General features: G+C 32.1%; 1 protein-coding gene across 1 annotated transcript; it reads left to right on the top strand.

Moving 5' to 3' along the window:
- The first annotated feature begins 1,626 nt into the window (after nt 1–1,626).
- On the top strand, nt 1,627–3,245 carry LOC108821983 (uncharacterized). The gene is made up of 2 exons (XM_056991927.1): nt 1,627–2,790; nt 2,886–3,245. Exons 1-2 carry the CDS (start codon nt 1,807–1,809, stop codon nt 3,063–3,065), a joined length of 1,164 nt encoding a protein of 387 aa, XP_056847907.1. The 5' UTR covers nt 1,627–1,806; the 3' UTR covers nt 3,066–3,245.
- The last annotated feature ends 9,429 nt before the right edge of the window (nt 3,246–12,674 follow it).

Here is a 12,674-nt window from a genome sequence, read left to right on the forward strand (position 1 = left end):
AATATATTTTAATATATTTTAAATTTAAAATTTTTACTACTGCACATAGTGCAAGAAAACACCTAATTTTAAATAAAAGAATAGAATGAATGATGGTTTTATAGGTTCTTTTAGTGAGTTACCGTCAAGGCTGGGAACATATCAGATATCCAAAGTATTTTAAAGTATCCGGATCCTGATCCTTATTCGGCGGATCCATATTTTTACTATTTTTATCCGGTTCACGAATTTTTTGATATTCGCGTGTCGGATATCCGGGTGTTGGATATCTTTCTAAAAATTGTAATATCCAGCAGATATCCAGATCCAGATTTGGATCTTTAAAATATATTAAATATTAACAATTATTTAAAAATAAAATTATATATAATACTTTTTAGTTATGTCTAAGTTTACTACTACAAAATTTATAGAAATATATATATATATATATACAATAATATGAAATATATATATATATATATAAATATTAGTATAGAAATAAAAAATATAATTAGCTTTTTATATATATAGTTATTTTTGAAATAATCATCAATAAAAATTATAGATCTAGATATCCAGACAACAAATTAAGATATTCGGATTCAGATTTTGTTTAAACGGATCTAATATTTACTATCCGGACTCGAATCTGATCCCTCCGGATAACCAAATTTCTGAACAAGTCTGAATTGGATCTCAAATCGAGTTCGAATTTTCGGTAATAAGTCCCACGCCTTTAGAAGAATAACTTTTCAGCGTTGACCATTTTGAATTGAAGTGTTCAGTGTTAAGATGAAAAATATTAGTAGATAAATATCTCAGATATAATATTAGTACAATGTAATTAGAGAAATATCCTACGATAATAATTAAAATGTTTAATTAAATAGGTAAATATACATTTATATCTATTGTGTTAACTAATCTAGAACTTAGAATTTAGAGTTACGGGATATAGATTTGGAACTGTGATTGGGATTTAAAATTTTATAAAATAAAAACTAAATTTAAAAATGGAACATTTAAAAATAGTTTCAACAAGTATTTTTGAATTTCAAAAAGAAAATTTGAAAAAAGATTCGAAAAATGTCATAAAGAAAATTATAAAAATTTCGAATATGAGAAAATATAATCTAAAACTATACACAATTTTTTGTATTTATATATCTAGGATATAAAAGTCCTTTTACCTATTAAATAAAATATTTTGGTCATTTTCTTCTATAATATCTGTTTTGTGACAAAAATTTGAAAATAGTCTATTTAAAAAAATTGCACATATAATAATGTAATTAAATTTTAAACAGAATATTGCAAACTGATAAAAGTACTATTTTTTGAGTTTTTTTAATTTTAAGTTTCTCAAGTCTCTTTATTTTTTAAAATTCATCAGTCGGTTTGGAAGGGTAAACTTAAATGTACGTCATCGGTTCTTGACATCTTGGTTCGAATCTAAATTTGGGTTTTATTTGGTTTGGTGCAAATGCTAAATCTTATAAATCTACCAAGTACTGTGTGGTACAGTACATTTATTATTGAAAAAGCAATTAACTAAACTATCAATTTTAAAAGTACAAAAATAAATAAATAATTTGGTTTAAGGCACGCGTCGTCCTGTAATGTCATAAAAGCGGTTTCCTCATCATATAGTTCGCCTTCACTGTCTCCATTAAATTGTTGTCTGTCTTTCTCTGCCTTTTCGTTCTCTCTTAAATGGTTTTGATCTTCCAACCACATCTTCCACAAACCCCTTTTCTCTGGGTTCTTCGCAAGAAAATTTAATCAAAAAAGGTCTCTCCTTTTCGTGTCCTTGTCTTCTTCGCCATGCATTTTCCCTGGAAGAAATCCAAATCCAAATCGGGTCGGATCTCCAGATTCATGTCGGACCTCCAACAGTCTCCCAAACGCGGCGGATCTCTCGTCGTCGAGACTGGCTTCCCTACTTCTCTCATCGATCTCTTCGTTAAGAATCGCGATCGTCTCAAACCGCGACACAAACCGCTCCGCTCCGACACGACCGTTCCGACACAAATCGCTCCCACACGACCGCGTGTTTTGTCTCCGCCTCTTCCTCAGAAGCTTGATCCAGAGGATCTCGCGACGAGTGCGATGGATGAAAGTTTGGTCGATGGCAGTGGCTTAGCAACAACGGAGAAAAGGCACGGCGGTGATAACAGCAACGAAGACGGCGGAAACGGCGGTGATCGCGGCGGAGGATGTTGCGTTTTGGCGGTGTGTGTGGTTAAGGTCTTCGCGGTGGCTGTGCTCGCCTTGAGCACGAGAAAGCTAGCCGGTTGGATCACTATCTCCGCGTTCGCCCTCCTCTTCCTCGAGCTCGCGGTGGCGCGTGTATTCACGCAGCTCATAGGGAAAAAGAAGAAGCGTGAAGAGAAGGTAGAAGAATCATCGATGCAAGAGAGAAAGAACAACAATGTCTCTTTTGAAATCATCGAAAGCTTTCAAGACTCGGTAGATTGCATTCAGGAAGTTCAACTTCCTCCGGAGGAAAGAGAAGTGGTGTTGATAAAGGAGAAGATTAGAAGCGGCAAGCTTAAGTCCAAGATTGTGAATAAGTTGAGGAGTTATAAGAAGAAGAAGAAGAAGAAAGTAAAACAAGAAGCGGAAGGAGTGGAGGTAGTTGAAGAAGCTGAAGTGTCAAGTTTGTATTCTGAGGATACAATCGGAAGCCAAGTATCTGAGAGAGATGAGACTGGTTTGAATCCACCATTGCTGGAGAGCTGTGAAGAGGTTAGAGAAGAAGGTGAAGAATATGGATCGAAAGGGGATGCAACAAAAATGATTTTTCTGGTAGTGATTACTCTTGCCGGATTGTTAAGCGGGAAAGTCTTAGCTGTTGTTCTGACACTCTCTTCGTGTCTGATTGTGAGATTTGTCTGCTGCAGATCTCAAACCAGTCTCTGAACACACACAAACAAACAAAAGCACATTTGTTGTGTGGTTTCGTGGCAGTGGTGGGACCTGCGGTTCGCCGTGTTGACGGTGTTGACGATAGTGTGGTTGTTGGGTGGTTGGCAGTTCGAAGCTATACAATTGTTTGCTTAAGAAACTGTGTAGTTTTGTAACATAGAATATTGTTGTTGTTATTAATATGGTGGTCAAAGAGTCAAAATTGTTGTTTACTGGGAAAAAGGAGTATCATAAAAGATTGGTAGCTTGTTAATAATGAAATGCAGAGCATTAAGGTTTGTATCGACCAAAAAAAAAACAAAACACACTACCTGTGAAAGAGTTTTGTCAGTTTATGTGGCGATGGTGATGGAGACACGTGATGACATGACCAAATTTACTTCAAGATAATATGGGATTTGATAGTGGCGTAGTGTGCGGATGTCTCCTTTAGTAATTAATCGTGTGGCTTTAAGCATTTGTCTGAGGTTTTTTCACAGTACCTTATATTTTCCACAGTTACTAAAATCAACTTTTCTGATATTGGATCCAATCATACAGAAAAAAAGAACCTTGAACAGAGAATGTACGAAACATTGATAGTCATATCGTAAGTGGTTTACAAAATAGGTATCACAATTTCTTGACTATACAGTTTTTGTTCACAAGATACTTGGATTCCCAAAAAGAATGTGAAACCGCCCCAGGCCAACTCAACGTTGGTTACTATACAAGTTTGTATGATTGTAGCTAACTAAAACCCAAAAAAAACCAAAAAAACATGTTAAACCTGCATGACTATATACCATGGTCTTATCGGCAAAAAAAAAACAAGAGAGAGAGAGAGAAAGTTTTTCTCTGGTGTCTCTCCCCACCTCTGCCGCTAAACCCTAGTTTCCAACATCACAGTCATTTGTTTCAAGGAGGCTGACGACACTGTTTAGCCGTTGGTCTCCTGCCCCGTCAGTTTCTCTTTCTCTTAACCACACCCACCAATCCTATCTAACGGCGTCACTTCCTTTTTGTCCCTGCAATTTTGGATTTCTGAAGTTTCAGACCTAATCAGAAGTAAAGGTTCGTGCCTCTCTTTCCTGGAACGCAGGCGAGGTCGTGAGCGTTTGAGACCATCGGTGGCTTTGATCTTTTGTCTCTCTTGTGCGTCGGCGTCAGATCTGGGTCAGATCCGAGCCTCTAGTCAGCGAGTCTAGGTTGAGAAAGTAGCTACCTCTCTTCTTTTCTCCGACCAGCCTCCCGACGTGTCCTTTGGTTGCGAAGATTCAAAGTTTGTAGAGCCTCTCCTCAGGGGATTTGTCCTCAGAGAGCGGTGGAGTAGTGGTCTCCGTTGAGGGACTCTGTATTTAGCTCCAAGTATCATTTCTATGGTTCTCTCTGTCCGTAGTTCAGTTCTCTATCTTGTTTGATTAAGGTGGTTGGAGGCTTAGGGTTCTTTGAGGACAGTCCCGATGTCTCTGTCTCTTGATTTCTGACGATTGAGACTTGCCTTTGGTGGAGTTAACCTGTTTTTGAGAGTCTTCGGATTTCTCCTGTTCTTCATCTCCGTCGTCAAGCTCCGGTATGTTTTCTTCAGACAGCTTTGATGTGTTAGCTTATCCCTTGGGTCACGTGGTCAGATTGGGGAGCGTTATACCGACTATGCTTGATCATCGTTCTTGTACTCTAACTTCAAGTGAAGATATCTCGGCATAGTCAGAAGGTTACTTTCCGAGTGGTTTGGGTTTGGTTTCAGCGAAGTCCCTCCTCAGCTAGCACCGGAGCGTAAGTCAGGCTCTCCGTCGTCGCAGCTTGAGAGACCTTCGGGTTAATCTTCGGCAATCCGTTCCCGCTTAGCCAACTCCTCTTCTCAGCCGGTTTCGATCAGCAAAAGGATTAGGAAGTGCTTGTGTTAGAAGCTTAGTTGATACTTGTTGCTTTTTTCTTTGAACAAAGATACTTGTTGCTTAACCTTAGTTCTAAGTGTGTTGTTGCAATATCCTTAGTTCTTTCCTTGATGCTATAGGTTCTTTTACTTTTTTGCGGCCTTTAGGATCAGACCTGCTCTCAAGCAAACTATGATTCAATTCCGATTGTAATTAAACCTTCATTATTCAGTTAATGATATTTACAATTTAGCAAAAAAAACTTGCATGACTATTCCAACTACTTTGTGAAAGACAAAAATGTTTTGCAATAAACAAGTATTGTGGTGAAACAAGTAACAACATGTTGTATGATCTGTGTGAAAGTAACAAGATGTTGTAGTTAAGAAGTTTGCATATAGTTAAAAAGTTTGCATGACGTATATGTAGAAAAGAGAGAGAGAGAGAGATAGTGTTTCAAAAAAAGGATAGAGATAATCGACCTATTATTTTTTCAGTAAGAATTTCGAAGTTTGAGTTTAAACATTCTTTCCATTTTTTCACATTTTTGATATCTTTTCCATGTAACTAACACATGTAATTCGAATTCCAAATACTATGTTCTTGGAAATAAAATGACAAATATGAGAGGAACAGCAGTTAAAAAGAATAAGAGAGAAATAGCACGCCGGAGTTATAAATTATAGAGTATAATGTTAAAATATATTTGCTTATTTTATATGGAACATTATCTGTGAAAGAAGTTTATTTTTTTTTATTTTTTTTTTAACAGGGATGTTCCGCAACCCGTAGACACTTCCGTAGTTTTCCGCAATCCATATATCCGTAGTCATTTCCGTAGTTTTCCGCAATCCTTAGGCCTGTAGTCACCCCTGGCCCGAAACCAGCCGTTACTAATACCCATTATCCAAGGGCCCAGCACCAACGCCGCGCTTAAATTTAAATTTGGGGAGGGCGTAAAGCATTTCGTGGTCACAAGGAGTATTCGAACCTGGGTCCTTATCGGCGTTGGAACTACCTAAAGACCACTAGCCCACCACTTTGTGGTTATGTGTGAAAGAAGTTAACATACGTAATTGTTGTATGAAGGAATTGCCCTGATTGAAATCTTGTCATAACTTAAAATGCATTATGTATAGTGGAAAGCCTCGTTTCTATATCATGTCTATAGTTAAGATTTTTTTTTCTGGTAAAATCTGTCGTTAAGATTTGTGCCTATGTCTAGCAACTAATTTATGTATTATACATAGACTTGTTACTTGAGTAGTTCCCAGTAAATGTGAAGGGCTAAAGACCCCATATGTATGTTAATGTGTAGGTGTTCAAAAAAAAAGTATGTTAATGTTTGTATGTGTATATTTTTTATACAAAAAACTACACATCACACATAAACTATTTTGGTAATCTCTCACCCAATTTCCTCGCATCTTCAAAACTAGTGTTGACCCCCTGTTCGACTACATTCACTTTCCATTTCACCATATACTTTATACTATCCAGATTGCCTCTCATGTATGGATATGGAGACTGAGTATCTGATGCCTTACTTATTTTCACACCCAATGGCTCTAAAATCATCAGTGGAGTTTTTTCCCTGAGAAACCTTCTGGTTCATCGAATGAATCAATCTCTCGATTCCACCAAGAAACAGAGCTTGAAATGATGATTTCACTCATTTAATATGAAAATAAAATATACTAATATGTCAATTTAATAGTATAATTTCATCATATTTATTTCAATATAATAATTATTTTTATTTGGAAAATTATAACTATAAAATAAATAAAAATGTGATAGAATTATTATTTTCATTTTATGAATGATAAATGAATATATATTAATGTATAACAAATAACAATATTTTAGTATTAGTTACGAAATTAGTGAAAAATTTACATCAAATTTTAAGCACTGAGATCTTGTTAAAATATTTTTCAAAAAAACAATTGGAATTTTTTAATATATACATATATCAAAAATGAAAAGATATAAAAAAACATTATGATTAATGTAGTTACATAGATATAATGTAAAATTAAATGATAAATATATTTTAATTAATAATTTTCTAGAAAATAATCCACGTTAAATATCACACATGAAATAAGTTATAACTTCTATTTTAAAGTTTTAATAGAATAGATAAACATGGTTAATAAATAGAGAATATTTTTCAAATTTGTTTGATGTCGAGAAATTGATTATATTAGTATTCAAGATTTTGAAAATAATAGCAATATTTTTATAAACAACATAATCGTTTGTATGGAGAAGTGTTTCATTTAAATATGTAGAATCGTAATAATGATTAGGATAACATACTTGTTTGTATAGTTTATCTCTATTTTTAATGCATTAAATCATATATAAAGTTTATTAGATATAGAAACAGTTGTGAAAGTGCATGTTAAAAATGTATGGAAAAGAAGAAAAAAAACTACGTAGAAATAATAGTTTGAAAGAGATCATCAGACAAACAAAAAAACTACCGAATACCGTTCACGGTAAGCCACATGGTGACATTCTGACAGCGTCTTTGCTTGTTTCGGTCTCTAGTCTGAATCACTATGGTGGGATCAGGATACTCAGTTATAAAAAAAACAAATAATATACTTTGAATGGGTATGCTGTAAAAGTGGAGTTTTTGTTTTTATTTGGCAAGTAAATATTTACTTCTAGATAAATCATTTAATAATCTGTGTAAGACAAATAATCCATAAATGTAGTTTTATTTAATACTTCCTCCGTTTCGAATTAGATGTCATTTTAGAGCAAAATTTTTGTTTCAAAATAAGTGTTGTTTTATGATTTTAATGCAAAATTTATTGACTTTTTAATCTAAGCTATTTTTCTATTGGTTGAAATCTTGTTAAGTGTATTGGTAATGATGTTTTTATCTAGTAAATATACAAATTTAAATGTTTTATTAATCTGTGTGCCGAAATCTAAAACGACAAATAAAATGAAACGGAAGGAGTACATTAGTGGCTTTCTCGTAAATATATTAGAAAACTAAGGGGTAATCTAGTTTTGTACTCCTCTTTTACTAGATTAGATATCTCAAAAGCATTTTACAAGTTTATGGATCTAAAGATTAAAATTGACATGATTTATTTCTCTTTCTTAATGTGTGTCATAGGTTCTAATTTAAACTCATAGTGATCCATATTGACAATAACAAATTTACTGCGACCCACAAGAAAAACAGACTCATTTTAGATGCGGCCTTCTTCTTCCTCAATTTTTGAGCACAAACTTTCAATTAGCCATTAATATACCACATAACGGTGACCGGTAAGCAATGAAATATTTGTAAATGTTACTTCGAAGTCTAATACTTCCCACTCAATTCAGTCACAAAACCTTCTTTTTTTTTATAATCGTGGGAATTTTAAAGATTTTCTATGCTCAAAAACTAATATCACGAAGCCCATAAAAATTAAAGTTTTCTTGCCACTTAAAACGTTCATTGGTGGCCAATGATCTACTAAAACTCAGACGGAAACTCCAGCACGAACCTCTTTATCATTAGACTAAGGCAACTTGGTTCAGAGTCACAAAACAAACACGTAAAAATACAGATTTAACACATCCAACCACAAAGATAATCAAACTCCAGTTCAGTGTCACATTTCAAGATCGCCTAACCATATTAATAAAAATAAATAATTACATTCGTGTCATCCGTCAAGATGAAATATACACGAGCAGATAAAAAACACTTTATTGCTGGTAGACTTTTACAAAAAAAATAAGCCGAAATTCCTTTGATAACAAATGAAACCAAAGCATTCCACGAACGCCAGTCCAAAACATAACAAAAGCTTATATCGTAGAAATTTATAAATTAATATTCTATAAATTAATAAATATCATAAATTAATAATTTTTCTACTTCTAAATTGGATTGATTCGAAATATGACACAATAACTTTGTAGAAAAGCATTTATAAATATATGGTTCCATTAGTAGTATAAATAAATAATGTATATGTATATACATTTCGTATGGTAAAAAACCATTATATTGTTTGTCTTATATTCATAATAAAATTATTTCTATAGATTTCTAGTATTTAATATATTTTGATGAGATTTAATAAAATATATCTTATCACACATAATCCCTCTTTATTTAAAACTTTTCTTCTTCTTTCTTTTATGCTGGTTTTATTTCAAGATTGAAAAGTACAAAGAACCTCCAAAACAACATGCACACACCTCAAATAGAGGATTGGGAGGAAGATAGACAAAAACAGAACAAAATACAAATGGAAAGAGAAAACGAAAGCATTGAGAATGCAATAATCATTAAACATCTCTTGCAAATACAATAGTCATTAAACATCTCTTGCAAATACAAACCACAAAATCATACAAAATAATAATAATATAGATCACAAGTAAAGTATATCCAGCCTATAAAAGTGATATCTTGCATCCTCTACAAACAAATAGTACTTTACTTAAAAAGCTATGCAAGCATCATCCAGGTCACACTTGCAGTAAACATATCTCTTTAAGATACTTGTGTGTGAGTGTGTTTATATATGAGTATATATATGATGTGTGAGTGTGTATGTCAAGTGAAATTTACATTGTCTCTGTGGTGGTAATGCAGAATAAAGACAAGAGAGATAGATGACATGAGAGAATAGAGATAGTTTCTAAATTTGTTATGACAAAAAAAATCATTTTCCTTCATTTGTAGATGTAAAATAAAATATATAATAAGAAATAGTAATAAACGAGTTTCTGGTGCTACACAAAAAAACGAGGTTCTCATATTCATGCCACAAATCAGATGAACAATATCCAACATGGTTTTGGGTGAACCTCTATGCATATGTTGATATGCAAAAGAAGTAACTTGTTCGTTAATGTTTTATGAATCTTGTAAAACCATATCAACAAGAGCTATTTATTTAACAAAACATACTTTTCTTTTGAAATGTTTTACCTTTTTAACATATTGCAATGAAATTTCATTTTCATGTAAAATGTTCAACTATATAAAGAGTTGTTGAATTATTATCTTAAAAAATAAAATAAAGTTGTAAAACTGTATATGTAAAAAAATGTACACCAGTCAAAATTAAATAGAAATAAAATAAGTGGAATATTCTTTTTAAACTGAAACATTTTAAAGAAAATAAAGAACATAATCACTCATCCCCTTATTATTAATCCAGAAGCATTTTAAAAATTTAAACTTTTAAAAGTAAACTAATTTCGATGTTGCCATTATGTCTATGTATTACTCTCACAATCCTCCTCAGCCATCATTTAAAATTATCCTTAATTTACTAGAGTAATTACATATAATGCCATTGGTCCTATTATGTTTGTTATATTCTCATTCCCAACATATTATTTGGCTCATTTTTTATATTATTTGACACATATGCATTGCAAACAGGTTATATAAAATGAGTTGTCGAGTTCAAGGACACATGCATTTCGAGTTTTTTATTACATTTTTCCTTTACATCTGTACGGATCATATTTTTTTGTATGCTAATTATCACATGCTTTGCTGATTTTGCTATCATATATGTGTATATAACTTCTACATTCTTTTATATATTCTTGAACACTAACACGAATATGAGCCCATATTTTTTCTATATATGTGTGCTCTTTTTTCAACATTTCGAATTTCGAAAATAAGAACCACATACAACATTATTGCATGTTTTGAAATATGGGAAGCATATAAAATTAGGAGCCAAATTTATAGTGATTTGGGGGTGATTGATATTGTTTGAGCCAAATATCTATAATTTCGAGGATAATTTTATCAATCTTGACCATGATATTTATGCATTTCCTAAATTATGAAAAGATGATCTACAATAAATATAAACTTGCTAAAATTTTGGTCGTTAATAATGGAAATTGGACAAATATATTAATTAGAATTTGTTGGATAGCTGTGCTACTCACCAAAATTATGACTATGTATGACACGTGTATTTATGTTTATAATCGCATACACTCATTGCTATTTGGTATGGCTTCGGTATATAAGTGGACCATTATTTTTTCAAAGAGATGCAGTGACAACCAACTATTTTAGCACAAGACCGGAACATATACTTTAAAGTCTAAGGTATATTATGTTACTAATAATGTTAACCCCTATATATTATTACTCATACCATTTTGAAAATTTCCACATATTATAGAATATGTAATGTTTCCTAATTTTTCTTTTTTATAAAAAATGTTTCCTAAATTTTTTTTTGAACATTTTCACCCTGCGCAAGACGCAAGTCATATCCTAGTCAAAAATTAAATGACTTCTTTGGTCAATGACCATAATTTGGTCAAAATGAAGAGAATAAATGAAAGAATATACCTGGTTGTTCAAAAAAAGAAGAATATACCCATTTTAAAAGATGCTTGGACATAAACTGTTTTTTTGTTACATGCAATTTATGTCACGTCCAAATGCATTGTCCAGAATTCAAGTCAGTTTTCAATACCACATTTATGATATCCTGGCAAATATAGAGATCATAGTGATTTCATGTAAGTTAACAGAAATAAGACAAAGAGGGGGTCTATATATTTATCTTATATATAGTGAGAGAGATCCCTAAATTTATATATACATACAAAAAATCAAATCAAAGACAAATGGAGAACAAATGGAGTGTGGCGATGATGGTGTTCATTTTGGTGGTGATGGCGGCCACAGGAGGAGAAGCAATCAATCACATATGTACATTTAAGTGTGCGATTCTCTGCCATGATATTGAGTTCAAAACCCCGTGCTTCAGACTATGTATGTCCGGCTGCATACGAAAAACTACTAGTATCCTTCACTCAACTAAACCGAACTCGCGGTATATATATCTTTCCGTCTTTGTGACTGTATATTATATGCATGTATGCACTTGCAGTGAAATTAACATTGTTTCTATGGTGATAAAATGCAGGATGACGACTGGGGAGGTGGAAGAAATGAGAGGAAAAAGATAGTTTATGATGGTTTTTTTCTTTCTTTTTTGGTCTACATGTAACCGAAAAATATAAAGAAAAAATAATAATAATATAATAAAATCGAACAAGGTATTTGGGAGAACATATACATTGCATCTATTGATAGGCAAAAACTAATTGAGTTATTCTTGGGTTCACCCCTAAAGTGAACCTAGAGGTTCACCCAACCAATAGGAATCACTCATTTCATAATTGATATCTTTTAAAAAAAGAAACAAAATATTGTTAAGTTATATTATGTCTTTAAAATAAATAAAATGAAAACAAATAAAAATAATAGTAGTTAAAAATGATTTAAAAATATATTTTTAACATCTTCGAAAAAAATAAACTCTAAACCCTAAATCATAAACCCTAAACCCTAAATCATAAACCCTAAACCGTTAAGTATACCCTAAACCCTTGGGTATACGCTAAACTCTTGGGTATACGCTAAACTCTTGTATAATCTTAAACTCTAAACCCTAAACTCTAGTATATGCAAAAAAAAATTAGATATTTTAATGCCATCATCGAAATACTAAACCCTAAACTCTAAACCCTAAACCTTTAGGTAAATCATAAATACTTGGATAATCCTAAATTTTAATTAAAAAAACTAAACACTAAAACGATAAATCTTAAAAATACTAAAACCTTAATCTTAATCCCTAAACTCTTTTTAGGATTAAGGGTTTGGTATTTTTAAGATTTAGTGTTTAATGTTTTTAGTTTAGAGTTTAGAGTTTAATGTTTAGTGTTTTGACGACGGATTTAAAATATTTTAAATTTTTTTTGTTGCATATATTACTATTTTTATTTATTTTCAATATTTTTTATTTTAAAAATATAATATAACTTGATAATATTTTGTTTCCTTTTTTAAAAGATATCGATTGTTAAATGGTTGATTCCTAT

The sequence above is a fragment of the Raphanus sativus genome, chromosome 8, assembly GCF_000801105.2.
Source record: "Raphanus sativus cultivar WK10039 chromosome 8, ASM80110v3, whole genome shotgun sequence".
Lineage (NCBI taxonomy): Eukaryota > Viridiplantae > Streptophyta > Magnoliopsida > Brassicales > Brassicaceae > Raphanus > Raphanus sativus.